At 36.2% G+C, this 12276-nt stretch overlaps 1 protein-coding gene across 1 annotated transcript in view; it reads left to right on the forward strand.

Moving 5' to 3' along the window:
- ccdc142 (coiled-coil domain containing 142) overlaps positions 1-12276 on the forward strand; it is a 121676-nt gene that overhangs the window by 53365 nt on the left and 56035 nt on the right. The window contains exon 8 of the mRNA XM_039751767.1: positions 2388-2563. Within this exon, the coding sequence (XP_039607701.1) occupies positions 2388-2563 (176 nt within the window). The remainder of the gene's footprint in view (positions 1-2387; positions 2564-12276) is intronic.

The raw sequence follows: 12276 nt of genomic DNA on the forward strand, positions 1-12276 counted from the left end.
CCTTTGGCAGTCCTGTTAAGAGTGCATTACAGTAATCCATCAGGCAAAAACATGTCTCAACTACTCAGCTCTTCAAGTGACGGAAAAAGTCTTAAGTTGTGCTATGTTTCATAAAGAGAAAATATTGTCTTTGTAACCTGGAAAAGGTTACATTTGATGATTTCTCTGAATCCATACCACCTAAATTATTTAGTTATCTGTGAAGCTATATGATCAATTTTTAGATCCTTGTTTCATTCACTATAGCAAATAAGAGATTTTTTTTCTTGACAGGTTAAGAATAGTACTGTTCATTCATTCTGTAACGCTAGATAGACATTGCATTAATTCTTCTTGTAAATAGTAAGCATTTTATTTCTCATATTTGAAATTAATTCTTCCTTTATGAGTTGAATTTCATTGAATCACAGTTTGTTACAAAACTGTTTTATTTTTTGCCCCTGGCATTTTCCCAAGCTTCGAACAATTTTAAAGGTTGTATGACTTTGGGCTATGTCAGTGCAAATAACCTAATTATTACAGCTCTATATATTTATGTCAAATAATTAGTTACATTAAAATTTATACTTAAACTTGTCCTAATATGCTGACCTTGGCATAGTGGAGTAACATATAAAATAAAAAAAAAACAAAAACTGGTAGAGCTATTCTTGCTTTGGTAGGGCCTACCTCAGCAGTTTAACCTAAAAGTTATGGACCAATTGAAGAAAATTTTAAAATTGATTTCTTTGGTTGTTTGAATGAAATTTATAAGGATCTACCCCACAACAATTATAACAGTTGTTTAACTGCTTTGAAGGCTTTAGTTTTAATACAATTAATATAATCTTTTCAGTCAGACTTACTGTTGGAATTGTTTATAGTCAATAAAAAGTGAAATGACTTGTATCTGAACATTGCTGGAAAGAATTAGTTTTTCCCTACATAAAGTAGATGTCTTACACAATAGTATAAAATTTGTGTAGGGGTTATAAAGTTAGTTTTAATGAGTTCACCCTAAGTGTATGTAAACATCTGACTTCTATAAAGAAATACTCCAACCAAAAATATATATTCTTTTTTTCTCTGTTTCTTACTGTCTGTAGTTTGTAGTGATGGACAAGAAACATTTTAAATATCATGTTTTCATGGCAGAATGAAAAATAAAGTTTGTGATATAATATAAGCCAATAGTTGGCAATTTCTGTGGGGTAAAAATATTCTTCTGTTACATGTGTCTCATAATCCACATGTCAATTATCCACTCAAATACTCAGAATGCATGCTTATTTGCCAATATATATTCCAGAGTTATCAGAACACATCCTAATCCTTCTGGTCTCTGTCCCTCATTTGTTGGTCAACAGTCATCTCTTTAGTTCAGAAAGTTTGTCCCATGAGGCCTTGGGTTTACTGTTTTACAAGTCGGTGTTGTATTTAATCTGAAAGGATCACGTATGGGTCATGATCAGGACCTCGATTTCCCAGCAAGGATGATCAGCAGGAATTCTCCATGGGGGACCCGTCCCTAGCTGTGTCAATTTTCCTATGGTGAGGCTCTGATAATCGGTGATTCCTCAAGGATTGAAATGCCATGACGATCACCAGGTAATGGGTCTCGAAGACATTAAGAAAGTCAATATTGGGTTGCAACCAAAAAAAGTTTAAGAAATCCTAAACTGGGTAATTGACATTAGGATTATGTGACATGATTTTCCCTTGCTTATTTTTCACATTGTTTGCCATTTTATAACATTGGTCACTATTACTATAAACCTTTTTTCTCCATTCTGTGATGAGACTAAAAAATGTTCTCCAGTAAAATTTAAAACTACATGAAGTAAGAAACATATAAAAATGTTTTTGGATGGAGTGTTCATTTAACCCAATTTAGGGTGATGTGCCTGGTGTGCACTAGGCACAAAGCAGGAAACAAACCTGAGCAGGGTATTGCAAGGCACTCGCATACATACTCACACACACAGATTCAATTTGGAATCACCAATCAGCCTAGCAGCCATGTCCTTTTGTGATCTTTGTAAATTTTAAAATTTTCAATTCAATTCAATTTTCTATCAAAAGTTTAAAAGGTACAAGCAAGAATTATTCTCAAAGAACTTGTTTTGTTTTAATTAGCTGCTCATTTTTGGTAGCAGTGAACGTTTATCCAGGTGCAGAAACTTTCTTAAGAAATTTAATCCTTTTATTTTCTGTGCATAAGTGGGCTTTAGTTCAAGTTATAACCCAGTTCATCTGCGTCATACCAGTTAATAAAAGTATTATGTAATACAAAGGCAATTAGATCAAATACTTCTACAGCAGTGTTGTATTAAAAGTTACATAAAGCATAATTTATAATAGTTGTCACTTATATATTAAAATGGATACCAATGTATTACTTTTGACAGGAGAAGCACCCTTTGAAAAAGGCACACCTGCCATCCCATTTCTTCGTCTTGCCGTCCTGAGTCGTTGCACTGCTACCATACATTATGCTTCCATCTGGGTGATAACCAAAGCCTTTCAATTTCTTTCTTCTTGGTCACTTAATCAGTTTCTTCTGGTAACACAGGGTGATTTAAAGGTAAGTAAAATAATCTGCAGCAACACAACAACATCCTTAGTTTATCACTGCTATGCTGGTAGTGAGTTATAAAGAAAAAAAAAATGTGTGTTTACCCAACAGTTTCAGCCCAGTTTAACTTTTAGAACCTGGTTTTAAGATTAATACCACTATTGAGATTAAAATGTAAAAATTAGATATTTTGAATGACTTTAGTATGTCAACTGTGTTATCTTTAATTGATAAAATAAAAACAGTATATACAGTAAATAATGCATAATTATTAAATCCAAATAACTGAAAAAAAATTGAGAATTTAGTGAATCATAGGGTGCACTAACGTTTTCATGTGTTCTATACTCAGCAAAAAAAGAAACGTCCTCTGACTTTCAACTGTTTTTACTTTCAGTAAACTTAATGTGTAAATATTTGTATGAACACTAAAAGAGTCAACACCATAAGACAAACTAAAAATGTTTCACAATGTGTCCCTGAATGAAGGGAGGCTCAAAATCAAAAGTACCAATCAGTATCTGGTGTGGCCACCAGCTGCTTGAAGTACTACAGTGCATCTCCTCCTCATGGACTGGACCAGATTTGTCAGTTCTTGCTGTGAGATGTTACCCCACTCTTCCACCAAGGCACCTGCAAGTTCCTGGACATTTCTGGGGGGAATTGCCCTAGCCCTCACCCTGCGATCCAACAGGTCCCAGACGTGCTCAATGGGATTGAGATCCGGGCTCTTCCACTGCAAGGATGATCAGCTGTTCTTCCTGTCTCCCTGTAGCGCTGTCTTAGGCGTCTCACAGTGTGGACATGGCAATTTATTGCCCTAGCCACATCAGCAGTCCTCATGCCTCCCTGCAGCATGCCTAATGCACGTTCACGCAGATGACCAGGCAGGGACCCTGGGCATCTTTTCTTCCTGCGTTTTTAGAACTGTGACCTTAAATGCCTACTTTCTGTAAGCTGTTAAGGTCTTAACGACCATTCCACAGGTGCCTGTTAATTAATTGATTATGGTTAATTGAACATGCATGGAAAACATTGTTTAAACCCTTTACAATGAAGATCTGTAAAGTTATTTGGATTTTTAAAACATTATTGTTGAAATACACAGTCCTGAAAAAGGGACGTTTCTTTTTTTGCTGAGTATATATGTTTCTTCTTTGTTGAATGAAAAAATACATTGTAAAATATTTTGTCTTCTGATGTTAAATATATTTATAATCTTACTATGTGGTGAAGACTACATAGGCGTAGGCTAGTTACAGCTGAATACACATTATAGTACAGTGTATTTGGCATATGTGTCCCGTATTTATATGTATATATTAGTGTCTGTTATAGTAAAGAAGAGTAATCTTCATTATAAACTGAACATGGAAGAAAATAAAATTCTGCAGGGAAAATAATGATTAGGAAAAGATATTAAAATCTGTTTCACCTTAGTGTTCATAATGTTTGTGTAATGAAAGCGTTACACAAGACCTTTTTTTAACTGAAATCAATATTTCCATTGTACTTTGAATTCCTGTTTCATGCTTAAACTTCAGGACTGGGAGGGTTACTGTGACTGTAACTGTATTTGCAACCATGAGGCATACAGAATTTAATTTATTGGTATTAGAACATAGTATTTTTGCCAAACTTGCTTATGCTTAAACTGGACACTTGCAGAAAGTTGAGTAGTTTTCAACCTCCTTTTAACAAAGTTTTATTGTCGGCTTTCTAGGATAGAGAACTAAATAAAAATAACATGTGATACTAAAGTAACATCAGAATGTAGGCTTCATGGAGTGCAGTGTGAGATCAAAAGGCAGAGCAAGCAGATGGGCATGAATGTTACCAACAAACATGTTGATGCTTGGTACAGAATATGTCTTAAATTAAAAGGAGAAATAACATGCAAAATTTTGCCCACACATAAAGTTTATACGCAGTCACACCTTATTATACCTATGCTAAACCAAAACATATACTGAATTTTGTGAAACTCCAGTATCTTTCTAATGCCAAGCACATGTCTGCATTCAGTAAGTGATGGTTAATGTCTCTGTTGATGTTTTTAGGATAGATTCAACTATGTAGTTAGCTAGCTAAATGTTTGCTAAAATTCGTTCCTTAAGATGACGCTCATCATGTCAGAGCAAAGTGACCTTTAAATTGTTATATACAGTCATGGCCAAAATTATCGGCACCTCTGGAATTTTGCCAGAAAATGCACCATTTCTCCCAGAAAATTGTTGCAATTACAAATGTTTTGGTATACACGTGTTTATTTCCTTTACGTGGATTGGAACAACGAAAAAAGCCAAATCTGACATCATGTCACACAGAACTCCAAAAATGGGCTGGACAAAATTATTGGCACCTTTTCAAAATTGTGGGTAAATCGTTTTATTTCAAGCATATGATGCTCGTTTGAACTCGTCTGTGGCAAGAAACAGGCTCTGGCAATATAGCTGTCACACCTGAAGCCAGTTAAAATGGAGAAAAGTTGACTCAACCTTTCTGTTGTGTGTCTGAGTGTGCCACACTAAGCATGGAGAACAGAAAGAAGAGCAGAGAATTGTCTGAGGACTTAAGAACAAAAATTGTGGAAAAATATCCACAATCTCAAGGCTTCAAGTCCATCTCTAGAGATCTTTATGTTCCTTTGTCCACTGTGCGCAACATAATCAAGAAGTTCACAGCACATGGCACTGTAGCTAATTTCCCGGGACATGGACGGAAGAGAAAAATTGATAAAAGACTGCAACAAAGGATTGTCCGAATGGTGGATAAACGGCCCCAATCAACTTCAAAACATATTCAGGCTGTTCTGTAGACCCGAGGTGCAACACTGTCAGCTCGAACTATCCCTCGACATCTGAACGAAATGAAACGCTATGGCAGGAGAGCCAGAAGGACCCCACTGCTGACACAGAAACATAAAAAAGCCAGACTGGAGTTTGCCAAGATGTACTTGAGGAAGCCAAAATCCTTCTGGGCGAACGTCTTGTGGACAGATGAGACCAAGGTAGAGCTTTTTGGTAAAGCTCATCATTCTACTATTTACAGAAAACGGAATGAGGCCTACAAAGAAAATAACACAGTACCTACAGTCAAACATGGTGGAGGTTCTAAGATATTTTGGGGATGTTTTGCTGCCTCCGGCACTGGATGCCTTGACTCTGTGCAAGGCATCATGAAATCTGAAGACTACCAAAAGATGTTGTGGCAGAGGACATGGGTGTTCCAGCAGGACAATGACCCCAAACATACCTCTAAAAGCACCCAGAAAAAAGAGTTCTGAAGTGGCCAGCAATGAGTCCAGATCTAAATCCGATTGAACAGTTATGGAGAGATCTCAAAATTGCTGTTGGGAGAAGGCGCCCTTCAAATCTGAGAGTCCTTGAGCAGTTTGCAAAAGAAGAGTTGTCGAAAATTCCAGTTGAGAGGTGTAACAAGCTAGTTGATGGTTATAGGAAGCACTTGATTTCAGTTATTTTTTCCAAAGGGCAAGCAACCAAATTTTAAGTTGAGGGTGCCAATAATTTTGTCCAGCCTGGTTTTTGAGTTTTGTGTGAAGTGATGTCAGATTTGGCTTTTTTTCTCTGTTTTTTTTTTTGTGTTGTTCCAATGCACATAAAGGAAATTAAATGTGTATATCAAAACATTTGTAATTGCAGCAATTTTCTAGGAGAAATGGTGCATTTTCTGGGAAAATTCCAGGGGTGCCGATAATTTTGTCCATGACTGTACATCAATCCATTATATGCTTACTTTGATTTTTATGTATACGTTGTTTGCCGAACATCACTGCTTCTATATGACTTTAGATCCATGAGCAGCAACGCAACTTTTACTTCACTTCTCTTCTTTCCTCTTCTGTTCTTATTCACCTCTTGTAATCAGCTTTTTTTATTTCCCTTGCTCCACTCTTTAAACTTTGTCCCCTTCCAATTTAACTTTTATCTCACTAGGCATTTCTCTGTTATAAATTTATTTTGATATCACTTCTGGCCATTACAATCCTTTAATTTCATTAATCCAGTGATGCGCACCACTTTTGCTGCAGCAGTGTGCTGTCAGGTGAGACTCAACATGTGTGGGGGGCTCTGTAGCAGATTGAGAAAAGGCAGTTTAGCATTTATTTATTTTGAACTAGTGGAACTTTGCTTTTACAGCATAATTGCGCAGGGAAGCCAAGCAGGCTGTGCAAATGTTGATAATTATTCACCTGAGGACTACCTTTCCTTGTTAGTGGCTAAACGGGTAAGTTGATTCAGCACCTGTTTTACCTAGGGTGAGGGGGCTGTGTAAAGGCAGATGGAAAAAAAGTTTGACTTTGGTCTCTATTTGGGAGTTTGAAAGACAAAAGATGATGAGAGACTGGTAGCTCCAGGTGGGAAAGTCACTATTATAAACAACAACATTTATTTCTGTAGCACGTTTTCATACAAATGATGTATCTCAAAGTGCGTTACAAGATGAAGAAAGAAAAAATATATAAAAATTAGGTAATACCCATTAACAAAGAATAAAGTAAGGTCCAATGGTCAGGGTGGACAGAAAAAACAAAACCAAAAAAAAAAAAAAACTCCAGAGAGCTGGAGAACAAAACAAAATCTGCAGGGGTTGCAAGGCCATAAGACCGCCCAGCCCCCACTAGGCATTTTAGGCATTCTACTTAACATAAATGATCAAAATCAGTCCTCATGGTTTTCAGGCTTCATGTGGAAGAATTAGACAGTGATGGTTATGTGGACTTCTGGCCTTCATCAATGTAGGGACTGGACGGTGCTTTGATCAGGTGGTGGTGGTACAAATCACCTCCACAGAAAACCGGACAGCGAACAACAGAGATAGTAGGGCTTGCCCCATGAGAGGAAAAAAAAGATAATTAAATACAGAATATCGGGGTTACACTAAAATGAAGCAATGCGAAAGCCATGTTAAAGTAATGGGTTCTTAGCAGTTTTTTTTTAAATGCTCCACCGTATTAGCCTGTAGAATTTCTTTTGGTAAACTATTCCAAATTTTAGGTGCATATCAGAAGAAGGCTGCTGCACCACTTCTTGGAAGTTTAGTTCTTGGAATTATAAGCGGACACTCATTTGAAGATCTAAGGTTATGATTTGGAGTGTAAGGTAAAAGGCATTCTGAGATATAGGATGGAGTGAGATTATGTAAGGCTTTGAAAACCATAAGCAGTATTTTAAAATCAATTCTAAATGACACAGGTAACCAATGTAGTGACATCAAAACTGGAGAGCTGTGCTTGGATTTTCTTTTCCTATTTAAGATTCTGGCAGCTGCATTCTGCACTAATTGCACATGATTAATGTCTTTTTTGGTTAGTTCTGAGAGGAGTGCATTGCAGTAATGTAGTCGACTAAAAACAAAAGGGTGAAGTAATTTTTCAGCATCTTGCAAAGTTATAAGGGGTCTAATTTTTGGTGTATTTCTTAAGTAAAAATGCTGTCCCAGTAATCTGATCAATATGTGTTTTAAAATTTAGGTCAGAGTCAATCGTTACCCCTAAATTCTTTTCCTCTATCTTAACTTTCAAGCACAACGCATCAAGTTTACTTCTAATACTCTTACTATATCTATTTTTGTCAATCACTAAGATTTCCGATTTCTCCTTATTTAGTTTGAAAAAATTACTACTCATCCATTCTGAAACACAAGTAAGAAATTGTGTCAGTGAGACAAGAGAGTCGGGATCATGAGGTTCTATTGATAAATACAGCTGTGTATCATCAGCATAGCTGTAGTAGCTCACGTTATGAGTTGATAATCTGACCTAATGTAAACATATAGATTGAAAAGAGCAGTGGACCCAGGATACATCCTTGTGGAACACCATATAGAATATCATGGATCTTTGAAGTACAATTACCACAACTAACATAGAATTTTCTACCTGTCAAATAAGAGTCAAAACCAATTTAAGACACTGCCAGAGAGGCCCACCCACTGACTAAAGCGATTTATAAGAATATTGTGATCAATGGTATCAAATGCGGCACTCAGATTTAAGAGGTTGAGAACAGATAAATGGCCTCTGTCTGCATTTACCTGCAAGTCACTTCCTACTTGAAAAGGTGCAGTTTCTGTACTGTAATCTGTTCTAAAATCTGACTGAAATTTGTAAAGAACAGCATGTTTATTCAAGTGATTATTTAGCTGTATAATGACTGCCTTTTCTATGATTTTACTTAATAAAGGCAGATTAGAAATAGGCCTAAAATTTCAAAAACATAGGAGTGGAGATTATTTTTCTTGAATAGGGGTTTAACTACAGCATCTGGGAAGATGCCCATATCTAATGATGAATTTACTATGTCAACAACACTTTTAGCACATTGGATACTTTTTTTGAAAAAACTTGTTGGTATTTGGTCAAGGACGCAGGTGGAGGGTCTCAGTTGAGAAATTATTTTATATAAATTAGGTAAGTATATCCTGGTGAATTCAATTTGCTTAAAATGGAATACTGAGTTTTAAGAGGATCAGTATTGGGTGGATATACAATATTATTTCTAATATCATTAATTTTGAGATTAACAAATATAGCAAAAACCTCACAAGATTCACTTGAAGTTTTCATTTCATTGAATGACCTGGGTTTAGCAAACAATCAATAAAGAGATAGTGAAAGATGGTTAACCATTTTATGAAGTGGACAGGAGTCTGGGTAGATAGCAAAGTCGAACCTACCCTGCTGCAGCAAGGAGCAGGTGAGTCATTTTGGGCATTGTTTCGTTCTGCATACACCAAGGTGCAGTGACATAAAAACAGTCTAGATGCCGAATTCCTAGACAGAGAGTGTAACTTCTGGCCAGGAGCAGGTTGTAGGCGGGGAATGTTGGAAGAGGAACTGTGGTCATGTGCAACTGAGAACATGGATAAGGACAGAGTTGGTGTAGCGAGCACTTAGTGTTACTAGCTCACTTTGTTGGTGAAAAGGCAAAGTATGCAACGAAATGTGTCACTGATGAAATATATGGTAATTGCTGCTGTATATTGGGGATTGAAATTTTTGATTGTGCTCTATTTACTGACAGTCTGAAGTTCACTATTTTAATTAAATACTTATTTATTGAAATTGAATTGATTCTGCAATTTGGACATTTTGTTGATGATAAAAAATGCACTTAGCACTGTCGAACTTGTTTTCCATGTCTCTCACTCACTGCTGTCCCATCCTCTGTACATGAACTACTAAGGGGTCAAGCCTACATCGGAATGTCAGGTGTGTCCTGGCATGGTGAACCATGGCATTAGGTAGTCAGTTTTTATACTGTCTTCACGGCCAAGAGGTTATTATCAATAAGTGTACAAGTAGACTAGTATGTGCCCCTTGGCTGTTGGGGGCCAAAGTCTCTTTTACTTTAGTAAGTTGGTCCCAAGTCTGAAATATCTTAAGTGGCTCAGATTTACATGAAACTTGTATTATTTTTATTGGATAAATGTTTTGCTTAGTCCCTGTGTTTTGACAAACTGAATTTCTAGACTACTTCATTTTTGATTTTTGTTTCCACTGTTGATGACTCAAAGTTGCTTTCACTGTTTTGATAAGCAAAAATGTTTTTTTCATTCGAAAAATTCCTCTGTTTTGTTTTTTGTTTTTTTTTTTCTCCTCCAAGGATTCCAGTCAGTGGAGGTAAAACTATAGTTCCTTTCTGGACTACAATGAGCAAATTTAATTAACTGAACTCAACCATACACAATTGCATAGATACTGGACTTATTTAGAGCTTCTGCTCAACCATTGACAGTGTCATTTAATACTTTTAAGAAACCTGCATTGAGAAAATGTTTGATTTGATTCTTTCAGGTAAAGTTGTTGACTGATTAAACAAATATATTATTAGTTCACTTTCAGTTCTGGCAGATCTCAGGCCATGGAAGTCTTGAGTTAAAGAAATTCCACAGATATGAACAAGCACAAAAATCCCAATTTCACTTAAGTTTCATCTAATGCCTTTTTTCTTTATAACAAAAAAATACTAGTTTTAACAATCATAAATATGTAACAACTGTCACTAGCTGTGAGGACTAGTACTGAACACTTTGGACTTTCTCACCATTTTCAATCATTTTGAGGTTTCATGCACACTTATCACTGAATATAACTGGTGTAAGCTCCAGTCACAAGTAATCGGGTCAGTTTGCAGGTACTTGCTGAGTTCACCAGTGTGTTCTTTAAGAATGAACCGAATGGTTAATTTGACCACTCCTGTTTCTGCTATGTCTCTAAAGGGTTTATTTTGTTTTCTCTGCTTAATGATGACCTGTTTTTACTTGCATGGACAGCTCTTTGGACGTCATATTGAGCATTCACAGTGACAGCTTCCCAATGCAAATTCCAGACTTGGAATCGGTTCCAGACCTTTTACCTGCTTAACAGTTAATGAAATAACGAGGGAACTGCTCCCTCCTGATGATAGAACAGTCGGTGGGGGGATGGGGGTTTGTTAGGGAGCCGCTATGCAGCAAAATGGCTGTTATTCCTAAACAACACATACATTCTTGGTAAACCCCTTAATTTAAAGCTGAAAGTCTACAGCTCAATCACATAATGATAGATTTATTTATGTTATCCATAATGGCAGTGTACAGAACCAAAATAGTGAAAATTGTGTTACTGTGCAAATATTTATGGACCTGACTGTATGTATTCCCTGGGAAGCCTGTGGGAAGTTGCTGGTGATAAAGGCATCTCTTCAGCACAGCTCACCAGAAGCAGAAAGAAAAAAAAAAGTAAGAACCATGCTTCCTGTCTCCAGAACAGAAATAGCCATCTAGCTGGTTCTGGTGGTTCTTGCATGAATTATATTGCCCCATATTTTTTGCAGTATCTTTATAAACTTCCACTGTTAACATCTTTTTGTGGTGTATGGTTCCAAAAATATGTAAAGTTTTACTGTGTAAAAAAACAAAAAGGTATATAAACAACATTAGTTTTGCAGTGTATGTTGCTTCACTATGCAAGAAGTCTTGTCTAAAAAAACACAGTTCAGTTTTACATTAAACAAACTTTGTATTCACATTACATTATACCATGGCAATGTATTGTAGGATGGCAGAGTGGCTGATAGCAGTTTTCACTTATGTCTAATTGTGCACACACTGACAATAAAGCTAGAAGGACAAAAGAACACTGACAAATGCACAGCGGAGAAATGTACACAGCAACAAATATTTACAGCTAGTAAAGGGTCACTGCCCTGTACAATTTGCAGAGCCACAAACAAAAATGCAGAACAAAACATATAATAGGAAAAACAGAATACACAAATACAGCCACAATCTGGTGTGTAAAAAAAAAAAACACCAAAAATATTAGAAAACGAATTTTTTTCTAAGATGATCAGTATAGGTTAGAGGGTCTTAAATATTACAATAAATGCTCCAGATTATGTAAAATCTACAATAGGGCATTTTAATATATTTTGTTCTTGTCATTCATGTAAAAAACATATTTTAATTTATTATGTGTGAAAATAACAGGACCTTCAAAACCATTTTTTCTCATTTTTAAAATCTCATCAGCCCCCTGACCTTTGCCGTGCTATATTATACTTTTCGCCCTACTTTTGCTTGTTCGATTCTATTTCTTCAGTGGATATGTTCTGTCATGGCTTGCAATAACTGAAAGATGTGTGCTGAAATCATATGGTTATTTTTTCCTAAACGTTGCCTTCTTTTTGGCTATTACATTCGGTGTTGTTACTTTG

Source organism: Polypterus senegalus, chromosome 4 (genome assembly GCF_016835505.1).
Source record: "Polypterus senegalus isolate Bchr_013 chromosome 4, ASM1683550v1, whole genome shotgun sequence".
Classification (NCBI taxonomy): domain Eukaryota; kingdom Metazoa; phylum Chordata; class Cladistia; order Polypteriformes; family Polypteridae; genus Polypterus; species Polypterus senegalus.